At 42.7% G+C, this 11,312-nt stretch overlaps 1 protein-coding gene across 3 annotated transcripts; it reads left to right on the top strand.

Annotated features, from left to right (window-relative positions):
- The first annotated feature begins 778 nt into the window (after nt 1-778).
- Nucleotides 779-11,306, top strand: clgn (calmegin). Of its 3 annotated transcripts, none has more exons than XM_032536147.1 (15): nt 779-1,048; nt 3,649-3,921; nt 4,031-4,104; nt 4,281-4,339; nt 4,945-5,086; nt 5,283-5,364; nt 5,650-5,842; nt 6,045-6,234; nt 6,438-6,551; nt 6,640-6,796; nt 7,047-7,262; nt 7,450-7,566; nt 8,091-8,232; nt 8,374-8,540; nt 11,159-11,306. In XM_032536147.1, the coding sequence occupies exons 2-15, from the start codon at nt 3,649-3,651 to the stop codon at nt 11,231-11,233; spliced, it is 2,001 nt and encodes a 666-aa protein (XP_032392038.1). In that variant the 5' UTR covers nt 779-1,048; the 3' UTR covers nt 11,234-11,306. The 3 variants fall into 3 exon arrangements, with proteins under 3 accessions (XP_032392038.1, XP_032392021.1, XP_032392029.1); XM_032536130.1 differs by having other exon boundaries at nt 8,368-8,540; XM_032536138.1 differs by having other exon boundaries at nt 788-1,041; nt 8,368-8,540; nt 11,159-11,239.
- The last annotated feature ends 6 nt before the right edge of the window (nt 11,307-11,312 follow it).

Here is an 11,312-nt window from a genome sequence, read left to right as displayed (position 1 = left end):
ATCTTTTTTGTTTTTGTACTTGTTTAGAATTATTGTGAAATTGCTAATACGTTAGCCTATTTGTGTTTAATTATTGCGAAGCAGATATCGTTGGCACTATGTCCGCTGAACACTTTAAGTAGAATATACTAAAAGTAAGCTTTTACTTTGAAATGCAGCTGCAGAGCGAATTTCTGATGCCTTAAAGTGCTCCTCGTGAACTCGTAATTTGGGGCTTTCAACGTTGTAACTATTGACAACTAGCACATTGCTGGAATATTTGCTGGGATATTGAAATTGGTATCATTCATCCTCCGCTTTTGCTCTGTTGGAACACTAACAGAATTGATCCTGTTGCTAAGGTGTGGCTGCGTTTTAGAAGTGAATCGTCAAACGGCTATTTGGTCCTGAGCATCGTGCATATTTATAAATTTAAAAAACTATAACTAAATTACGCTCCGCAATTACGAATAGATTAGAAACGACCGTTTAAGTGGTGAGGAAATTATTCTATTCGTTTACATAGCAAATTTAGTTTAGTCAAAACGATCTAATGCAAAAGTATAGCAATATAAGTAGAAACAGAGTGTCTAGACTGAAGCAAAATGTCTCTAAGTTAACCGCTCCAGCACATAGATTGTATACTATTAATAATACAAAATAAAATTGTATTAATAATAAATAACTATTGCTAATATGCAGTCTATGCTCCGGCATCAAGTAAACACCTAAACACCCATCTCGTCTCGCCTATTATTTTATACAACTGATGGGAGCGCGTGAAGGCACCATCCGCTCCATCTGCGCGAGGTGCGCATGCCCAATAGCGGAGACTAGCTCGCACTCGTCAACCACGCACCGGGCCGAGCTGTCATCCACGTTATCGTCATCTTCTCTAGCCGACAACCGTGTGTCACCGTGTCTTATCCCCAACCGTACACGTCGGGCCTCGGTTATACTTGTTAGACACAGCGGCCCAGACGCACAAGATAATTCCCTGTTTTTTCAAAGCGGAGAAACCGCGTTTATCGAGACATCATTTTCTCTGCAAATAACAACAAGGTGCAAGGTTTGTTTGTGGGCGCTCACTCATTCTCTCCCTGTGCGACATCTCTGCTAGTCTAGCAAGCTAACAGTTGGTATCCACTAATTTCTGCTGTCTAACAAGACGTTTTGGGCCACCCTTTACTTTTGAATGAAAATTTGCCGTTGTTTTTTTTTTACGCCAGGGCATGTTTAATTAGTAGGCTTTTTGTATTCGAATATAGTATAAGCACATTAGTTTACTAGCTAAGCTTATGTTATGCTAACGTTTGCTGTTTATGATCGGCGCGCCGTCCAGTTAGCGTAGCAACGTTAGCTAGCGGAGCAGGTGCTGAAGCCAGAGCCGTTCATCTAAAGGAGTTTGGACATTACAGTGGTCGGTGGCAGCCATGTTAGCTCTAACGTTAGCTACAACCTTGTCCTACGAAATTGAATGCCCGACGTTAGTTCCCAGATCTGTACAGTAATACGCTTCTCTTGCAGAGCGATACAAATTGCTGGCACTGTGAAACGTCAACCAGAGGCTAAGGGATGTTAACCAACGTTAGCCCAGAGCACTGGGACTAGGACTGTGTTAAATAGGAGGATCACATCTTAATGGGAAATAGAATAGGTTTTGTTGGATAAGTTAAAATAAGTGTGTGGCACATTTACTATAACTTTATTTATTAATGTGGTATGATCTTATATAACGTTAGCTGTGTCTTATAACTGCTGCATGGCTTAGGTGAAGGATATTACCACTTTGCTAACTGCATCTTTTAACATTTTGTCAATATCAACATTATTATTGGCTATTTTATTTATGCTCTGCATGTGTCTAAATCAATCAATCAATAAAACGGCTTTATTGATCCCATGGATCAATAATCTGGTTAATCAGTATTGTTTGGCGGTGTTGTGTTGCTTTGTGTTGCATGCATCATGGCTACATGTACCAAATAATGGCTATTGTTTCTGTATTATTCATGTTTTGCGGTTTACTGTTGCTTTGCATAGCTTGTTGTCTTCTGGCTGTGCATTTTGACCCATCACCTCATTGGTTTAGATGAAAATGAGCCCGATTTAAAGAAATGTTGTTCAGAGATGCCTTGTTAGACTTTGGCCACAACCAGATTCATCCTCCAAAAAGAGACCATACCTATATTACTGTTGGACTGACAGCAGGAAGAATATTTTCAGGATGTCACTTCAGTTCATCTACAGTTACTTGCTTGTTATGTCTGAATGCTGGGGTTACATGAGCTCCACATTGCTGTTGTTGAATCCTATCTGTGTTTAGTCAGCAAGAAAGGCTTGTCTGATTTGTTAAACTGATGTGTTTCACAAGGTGGAAAGGCCACAATTGAAATAAATATGTCAGAGGAACTTTTATTTTATGATTCTTGTTGGGGCATTTTATTTGAGACAGGAAATGTGGGGAAAGAGAATATGGGAAAGACATGAAGCAAACCATCCGGCCGGCAGGCAATCAAAACAGGCTCGCTGTTTAGGGCATCCTGACCACTCGTCTACACCTAGCAATATTGAATTTTGCACTGTTTAATTTAAAATTGATGTATTGGCCTTTTACGTCACCTCAGAGTTGTAACCATTGTCCCAGTTCACTTTCCTTGACATATTTTATAGACGTGTCATGTAAAGCTGGAGGGCTGTGGGTAGATCAGACTGATTTTTGAGACTAATTCAGTTGCATTGCTTGCTATCAGACCAAAGATGCAAATAAATGAGCAACATTTTAAAGGTTTTCAAGATAAGATAGCTCTTACAGTGCTTCCGGTTTATCACTTCTCCCTTATGTGTGTCATCTGATCCCCCTGTGCTCTGATGTGAGCAAATGGATCAGTATGGGAATTAAGTTGATTAGGAATGAAGGGAAGCGTGCTGCTGTGCTGTCTGCAGTGATGCTTTTCAATTCCTGCTGCTCACAAAAGAGAGAGCAGGTGTGGCTTGATCAATAGATCGTTGGGTTGTTGTTTGGCGTAACAGAAATCTGAATTGTACAAGTGTTCAGCAGGGTTAGATTTCAAATGCATATTAGGACAAATACACACATGGTTAGGTGTTTGGGAAAGGAAATATAAATCCAAAAAGGCTAGTTGTATACTTCAGATTTGGAAGCACATGTTTGTTTCTAGCATCTGCTTATAAGGAGTCGCATCTTTATGATTTATCTGGTGGGAATGTTGCAGCAAAGAAGTGTCAGACTTAAAGGTTTTGTGAGGAAAGGATACAGATCTGAGGATACAGGCTCTACATCAAGTAGCACTGTGTACTAATGTGACCTCAATCCTTTTTTAGTTTTTTCTCTCACCCTCCTATCCCTCCATCCTTTTATGCACTAGTGTTCTCTATTTATATCACTGATGCCCCCCTCCCGCGCGCACACACACACACACACACACACACACACACACACACACACACACACACACACACACACACACACACACACACACACACACACACACACCCCGCTTCACTCCATAAATAACCTCTCACACCTGCTTCTTCTCCCTCATCGTCTTATACCACGCCCTCCTCACACCATGCTCATTTCTGACGCCCTTATCTCTGTTCCCCCTTCTGCTATCGCAACACCCCCTCTCTACCCTCCCCCAATAGATGACGTTGGATAGGGGTTGGATGTGGCGCGTGCTGCTCCTGTCCTCCCTGGCTGTGGCAGCTGTAGCGGCCCTGGAGAACCAGTTGGACGTTGATGTTTCAGACGTTGATGAAGATGTGGCATTGGATGAGGAAGAATTAGAGGTTCTGATGGCAGAAGAAGAAGAGGAGGAGGAGGCAACGGGGATGGATGAAGACAACTATGATGACACTGTCGACACAGCAAGTGGGAAGGCTGGCAAGGCTGAAATGGATGCAAATGTCTCTTTCCAGGTCAGGAATAGGCCCGTGGGTTCAGCAAAGGTCATATGAGTTGCAAAGCTTCGGATGAAGGGAAAGTGGCCTGTGGATCAACCTCTGATGTATGGGTTTTGTCCCCCAGGTAACCTACAAGACTCCTGTTCCCACTGGAGATGTATACTTTGCGGAGACATTTGATGATGGAACACTGGACAGGTATAGCCTAATACATTTACCACCCATGGCTGCTAAAACATACAGCGTAAATCTTTGATGCATGCTTGGATACATAAGCCTGCGAGGTTATTGAGCGGCCAGGATAAACTTACACAATCATTGGTTGTAGTGCGTTTGTGTGGAAGCTAAGAGTTCTGTGATGCTGATCCCCGCAGTTGGCAGCTGTCGAAGACAGTAAAGGGAGATGCAGATGATGACATCGCCAAATATGACGGTTTGTAATTTACAACATTCTTTGTTTGAATAAATTGAATATACACTACCGGTCAAAAGTTTGGGGTCACTTAGAAATTTCCATTGCACTCCATTATAGACAGAATACCAGCTGAGATCAGTTGCATGGTTTTTTTTAACCAGGCCAGCAGTTTTCAGATTACATTATGTGCTCACATAATTGCAAAAGGGTTTGCCAGTGTTTTTCTAGTTAGTTTTTTAAAATGATATCAGATTAGTAAACATAATGTGCCTTTGGATGATTGGAGGAATGGTTGCTCATAATGGGTAATGTAGATATTGCATTAAAGATCAGCCCCCCCACTCAGATCAGCTGGTATTATGTCTATAATGGAGTGGAATAGAAATTTGTAAGTGACCCCAAACTTTTGACCGGTAGTGTATATTCAATTTGTTTCTACATATTCAACTCTACATATTCAATTTCCACTACAAAAGGAACAAGTTCCATTTTAAAATGCAGTCTTGTATTAATTTAGTGTTTGCAATTCTCTGCTGACTGTATTAAAGCTGTCTCAAGCAGTGGCTCTGCAACAACACAATGACCATGAAAGTAAATGTTGAACGTCTCCATTCTGGCTGCAGGGAAGTGGGCTGTGGAGCAGCTGAAGGAGAACAAAGTTCCAGGAGACCAGGGTCTGGTGCTCAAGTCCCGGGCCAAACACCATGCTATCGCCGCAATGCTTAACAAGCCCTTTGTCTTCAAGGATGAGCCTCTGGTCATACAGTGAGTTTAAACGTGCACATACTCTACATGCACTCTCATTTTTGTTTATGTAAGTTGACTATTTCCATGAGTTACAATGGTTAGTGGCTGTATAAGTGACTGATAAAAATCTGTTCTCTGCATTTTACAGTTAATATAACCGTTTAAACTAATGTGACCCGACTTGTTAAATTGCACTGTTGTGTTCCGGTTGCAGGTATGAGGTGAATTTCCAGAATGGTATCGACTGTGGTGGAGCATACATCAAACTGCTTACAGACACTGGCAATCTTAATCTGGTTGGTATGCATGTTGTAATTCTACCTTACTCCATTTATAAACTGTAGAGTTTTTGATGTACACTGGCCAATTGTTAGCCATTTATATCCAAATTATCTTACAGTGGAGCAAGTACTTAGATTATCTTTGTTAGCATTGGTGGAAACAGAATCCAAAACCTTCAGCACATTACTCCTCTGTCTTGTGTGCATGTGGTAGCCTTGGGTAAAGTTGTCTAAATTTAAACTAAATGGACTTACTCTATTTACTCTTTAAATGAAACTCTTGTTTCTACTGCACCGTAGGAGCAATTTCATGACCGTACACCCTACACCCTGATGTTTGGACCAGACAAGTGTGGCGAGGACTACAAGCTGCACTTCATCTTCCGCCACCAGAATCCTCTGAACAAAGACATGGAGGAGAAGCATGCCAAGAGGCCTGATGTCGACCTCAAGAAGTTCTACACTGACAAGAAGACTCACCTTTACACTTTAGGTACAGAGACAATTTCGAAACAAGAATAGATATATTTTTTTATATCTATCTGGCACCTGTCTTTTATATGTAATACCTTACAAACGACAATGTAGCTTAATAATGTCAATTTCACGTTTACCTGCATATCCTTCTGTGTTTTTATAAAATTGCATTTTTTAGTTGGCTCACTCATTCATTCAGCATTTCCTCCTGTTGTCAGTCCTGAACCCAGACAACAGCTACGAGATGCTCATTGACCAGTCCAGTGTGAGCCGCGGCAGCCTGCTGCACGACGTGGTGCCTCCAGTCAACCCAGCCAAAGAGATAGACGACCCAAATGACTCCAAGCCGGAGGACTGGGACGAGAAGGCCAAGATTCCTGACCCCGAGGCTACCAAGCCCGATGACTGGTGACTACAACCCCCATACTACTGGAGGAGATAGTACAGATTTTGATGCAAACAGGATATGTTTAAATGTTTGGGCCTCAGCAACCTAGTTATGAATTTTGTGTGTGTGTCTCTCTTTCTCGCTCTGTTTATGTCTCTTTCTTTCGCTGTGTGTCGGATTGTCTGTGTCTTTCTGTCTTTCTGTCTGTCTGTCTGTGTCTCAGGGATGAAGATGCTCCAGCAAAGATTGACGACCCTGAGGCTTTGAAGCCAGAGGGCTGGCTGGACGACGAACCAGACTTCGTCGCCGACTCTAATGCTGAGAAACCAGAAGACTGGTAAAAAAAATAAACGTATTCACCAAACACAACCCATGATGTTACAGTGAGGAAATGACCCAGCCTGACAGCTCTCCACTGTGTACAGGGACGAGGAGATGGATGGGGAGTGGGAGGCCCCGCAGGTTCCTAACCCAGCCTGTGAGACAGCCCCCGGCTGTGGGGAGTGGAAGCGTCCCCAGATCAACAACCCTCAGCACAAGGGCAAGTGGAAAGCCCCTCTGGTGGACAATCCCAACTATCAGGTAACTATAACTAAACCCAGGTACTATCAGGCTGTATTGAGCTTATTAGAGCTTTATTTCATACATAAGTCAGAACAATCAAGCTTACACACTGGTATCTGATCAGTCCATTTCTCTTCTATTTATTGTTCCTAGCTATTTTTTTTTCTTTCTTTAAGACCAAGAGTTCACTCTCTGTGTTACTTGAAACACATCTAACCTGTCCTGTTGGAGATGCTACAGTATGTTACAATCTTTGTCTTCTCCCAAGGGAGTCTGGAAGCCACGTAAAATCGATAACCCGGACTATTTTGAGGACCTGCAGCCATTCAGGATGGCACCTTTCAAGGCCGTGGGTTTGGAGTTGTGGTCCATGACCTCGGATATCTACTTTGACAACTTCATTATCACCTCTCACAAGGAGGTGGCCGACCGCTGGGCCTCTGACAGCTGGGGGCTGAAGAAACTGGTGGCCAGCGCTAACGAGGTCAGTGGGATTTTGTGTAAGGGCAACAGGACCATAGAGCAGCGCCCTAACAGACTCTCACATTGTCACTATGTGCATATAATTTACCACAGGGCTGTCAGTTTGTCTGAGGGAAAGGCTCACAAAGGCTCACTATTTGCTCTTGCCCTCTGGTCCCTTGTCTTTCCTCACCCCCCAATCCCACCAGCCGGGGATTTTTGCTCAGCTGATGATGGCAGCAGAGGAGCGCCCGTGGCTCTGGGTGATCTACATACTGACGGTGGGCCTGCCCATAGGACTGGCTGTGCTCTTCTGCTGGCCAAAGGTACTGTGAAGCTAATATAATGTGGTATGTTTCTGATCCCTGGTTCATGCAGAAGAGCAAACCCGACCGTGCTTTAACAATTCAAGATGTTGCTTTAAAATTAATTGTCTCAGAATGAGTTGGGATTAACAATAATTATTGTCTCTTTCAGTCAAATTTGAAAAATATTTATTTATGCATTAAATTTTCAAACATAGTTTTGAATGAATCCCATGATACATCTTTTGGTTTTATCACTGTTATGTGACCCAGATAATGTAGTAACACAGGTACACAGCCTATGAAGGAAACCACACCCCTTTATTATCATAAAAACACTGAATTTTCTTTCTCAAATGAACATAAAACTGACAATTCCCATCAGCATTCACAGCCCTCAGCACCTAATCCAGCTAGCAGTTAGCAATTATTTGCAGTTAAACAAAGAAACGGAGATTATGTAACAAAAAGAACGAGAAATAGCGATTAGGCAATTATGTAATCCTTGTTACAGGCCTAACTGTGATCTCCTGTTTGTGTCATAGAAGTCAGACGACGAGTATGTGTACAAGAAGGTGGATCCCCCCCGGGCTGATGTAGAAGAGGAGGACGAAGAGGACGAAGAAGAGGAGGCAGCAGATGAGGAAGACAAAGCCACCGAGGCTACACACGGAGCAGCAGCTGCAGGTCAGAGGGCCAATCGCAGGACATCACACACTCTTCTCTATCAATCCGAGTGTTGTACTTTTACTGCCACATTGTTCTAGAGTCTTATTTCCCACGTCCTCACTGTCACCACCTTTACTCTACCGCTCTCCAAAGCAACAGAAGAGGCTGCGGACGACGACGATGAGGAGGAGGATGAAGCCGATGCGGGAGGGGACAATCTAGAGGGGGATAATGACGAGGAGGAGGAGGAGGAGGAAGAAGAGGAGGAGGAGGAGGAGGAGGGAGAAGAGGAGAGCAAAGCTCCCGAGAGAATAATAGAAGAGGAGGTTGGTGTCTTTGTGAGTTATTCTTACCCACAGCAGCATGAGCTCATGGTGTTGGTAGATAATATCTGGGGGTTCATGTTCACTCTCGGAATTAATAATTGGAACCACAACCTGTGATTTAACCACCTTCTTTTTCTTCATTTTATCCAACATTAACTGCTTCAGGGCCCTATGGAAAAAAAATTAGAGGCTAAAAGTTGTCTCACGATATCGGTCCACAAGTGTAGAATTCACTTTGTAGCAACAAGGACCAATTCACGTCAAATCAATCGGTGCCCAATTTCAGTACCTTTCGGAGCTTCTCTGTCCTCTCTGCTGTTTCACAGAGAGCGCGGCTCCGACACATCACACACACACACGCAGAGATGCGGTGCAGTCGGAGCGAAAGTCACATTCCCTTTGCAGTTTGTTTAAATCAAAGGGAGACGAGGTACAGCGGACACAAGGGTGGTTACAGTTTTCAAAAGTTCACACTCACTCACTGTTTATTGCAATATAATAGAGAGATCGCCATGCTTCCAAGACACACAGGTGTTCTCTATTGCCCTGGTGACTGACTGACAGGCTATGGTGCAAGGTAACTTTATTTCTGTAGCGCCTTTTGTAGCAACAAGGCAATTGAAAGTGCTTTACATCAAACATTAAAGAGCAATTAAAAACAATCATGAAAATAAAACAGACTAAAATAGAATTAGTATAAGAATAAAAGTTATAGTGCAGTGTAAGAAATGAAGAGAGGGACACCCCAGTTATTAGGTCTGAAGAGATTAGTTGTTATACAGAAAAAAGCCATTTGAGGTTGTGGGAAAACCTTTCACCTTTTGATTGGGGGGGGGGAGGACTATTTCTTCAGTCATTTTTCCTCAATTAAGTTTCCTTTTTAAAATAATGTTAAATAATGTTATCTGGTCTTGTCTTGCTCTCATTAACCCGATCTTGTGTTTCGTCTGGTGAGCCGAGTGTCTCGTCACACCGTCTGACAGTCCCAGAAGTGTGGATTGGCAGTTTTAACACATGTGATGTGTTGTGAACACAGAGCTAGAACATCATGTTTTTGTATTTAAAAACAAAGGTCACAGCTGATCATGAACTGTGGGCTTGTTTAACGCTGTTGTGACACAAGAAGTGTGATGCTCTATTGAGCACATGTAGGCGAACTGGCCCCACGTCAGCAGGTTATTTAAATGTTATAATCAGCGGTCGATGGATCAATACCTAGAGTATTCTTATACAGTCTTGGGCCATTAGGATTGATACGAAACATGATCGCTGTCATGGCAGATCATGTTCAGTCATGTGTCAGTGCTGCACTCCTAACTTTTCTGCTGTGGGTGTGTGAAGCGGTCACCAAATTTGCACAGTAAACATTTATTATGTCTCAATAACAACGGTCGTTGCGTTTTAACGTGCATATGTATAATCGTAATTAACAGAAAATAGTCAAATAAAGTGCTTCATGTTTGGAAAATCTGCCATTGGTATTGCAAATGAGTTTAGCAGTAACCTATTAATGATGCATTCACCTCATGAATCATAATGCATGGCTTTCCCCAACAAGATAGTACCCAAGTGGTCTCTGAATCCATATTGGTGATTTAGGTTGTACTGGGTCTAACCTGTTTAACACAGATCCATCTGAGTAGCGTCATTAGAAACTTGTTTGGGAAGCGGCAGGCACTTTCCAAAAAAATACCTGGCAGGTGATTGGATGAACCATCTGTCTATCCCGTTTGCCATTGCTGGTTTGACTCCAACCCGCGATCTTTAGCTGCATGTCATCCCCCCCCCCCCCCCCCCCCCCCCCCCCCCCCTCTCTCCCATTTGATGTCGTCAGCTGTTCTGAAAATTCGGTACTAATACAGTTCCTAAACAACTTTCTTTTTTTCGTTTTCTTTTTTCAATGCCAATTTCATAAAACCAAAAGAAATTACAACATTACACATTCTGGCACAAATCTTTTTCTTTCTTTTTTTTGAGTTTTTCTTAAGCCTTTACAACGTGTAACGTTAGTCAGCCAATCACAAACATCATCAGATCTTGGTTGAAGCATTCTGCATGCTGATTGGCTCACTGATGCTGATGAGATTTACTCCATTAGGTATTGAAATTTAGTATTGAAAGACGAGGCATTTTTCGATACTTTAGAGGCAATTTGGTCAGTGCCTAAAAAGTATTGAATTCGGTACCCGGTCCTACTGACCAGATGGATTTTTGTGATATGTGATCCCGCTATTCTCAAGTGATCTCGTAATATCACGATAATTCCGCTGCCTTACACGCTATTGTGTCCTGTTAATAGGGTACAAAGCACCACATGGACCCATAAATGGCACAAATTCACTTATTCATTTAGTCATAGTTTCAGGGAGTAATGTGTTTTGTCCCAGGAAGAAATGTCAGGGACTCTAGATGCTCTTGTTTTCCTTTTCAGTGATTTCCCTTTCCAGAATGATCATGTATCTTATTCTACTAGGCATTTGAAAGGTGTTGAGTGATTAGGTCTTGAGTCAAGTTAATTCAGGTAATGTGGCAAATGCAAGAGTGATGCTTCATGTCTCATCCGTTAAATTTGCTTCTTTCTTTCTTTTGTTTTAATTGATTCCAATTCTTGCCCGCAGCCAAAGGAGGGTGGAGAAATCACCGAAGAGAGCCACAAACAGGCTGTGAGAAAGAGGAGGGTACGGAAAGACTGAGACGTGACTGACCTACTGTCTCCTTTCTACCCTGATGGGGAGGAGGTGGAAGGGCCGTCTCAGCTGCTGCTGCTCCCCC

The sequence above is a fragment of the Etheostoma spectabile genome, chromosome 2 (genome assembly GCF_008692095.1).
Source record: "Etheostoma spectabile isolate EspeVRDwgs_2016 chromosome 2, UIUC_Espe_1.0, whole genome shotgun sequence".
NCBI classification, from domain to species: domain Eukaryota; kingdom Metazoa; phylum Chordata; class Actinopteri; order Perciformes; family Percidae; genus Etheostoma; species Etheostoma spectabile.
The sequence above is the reverse complement of the archived record's forward strand: the minus strand, read 5'-3'. Positions and strand labels throughout refer to the sequence as shown.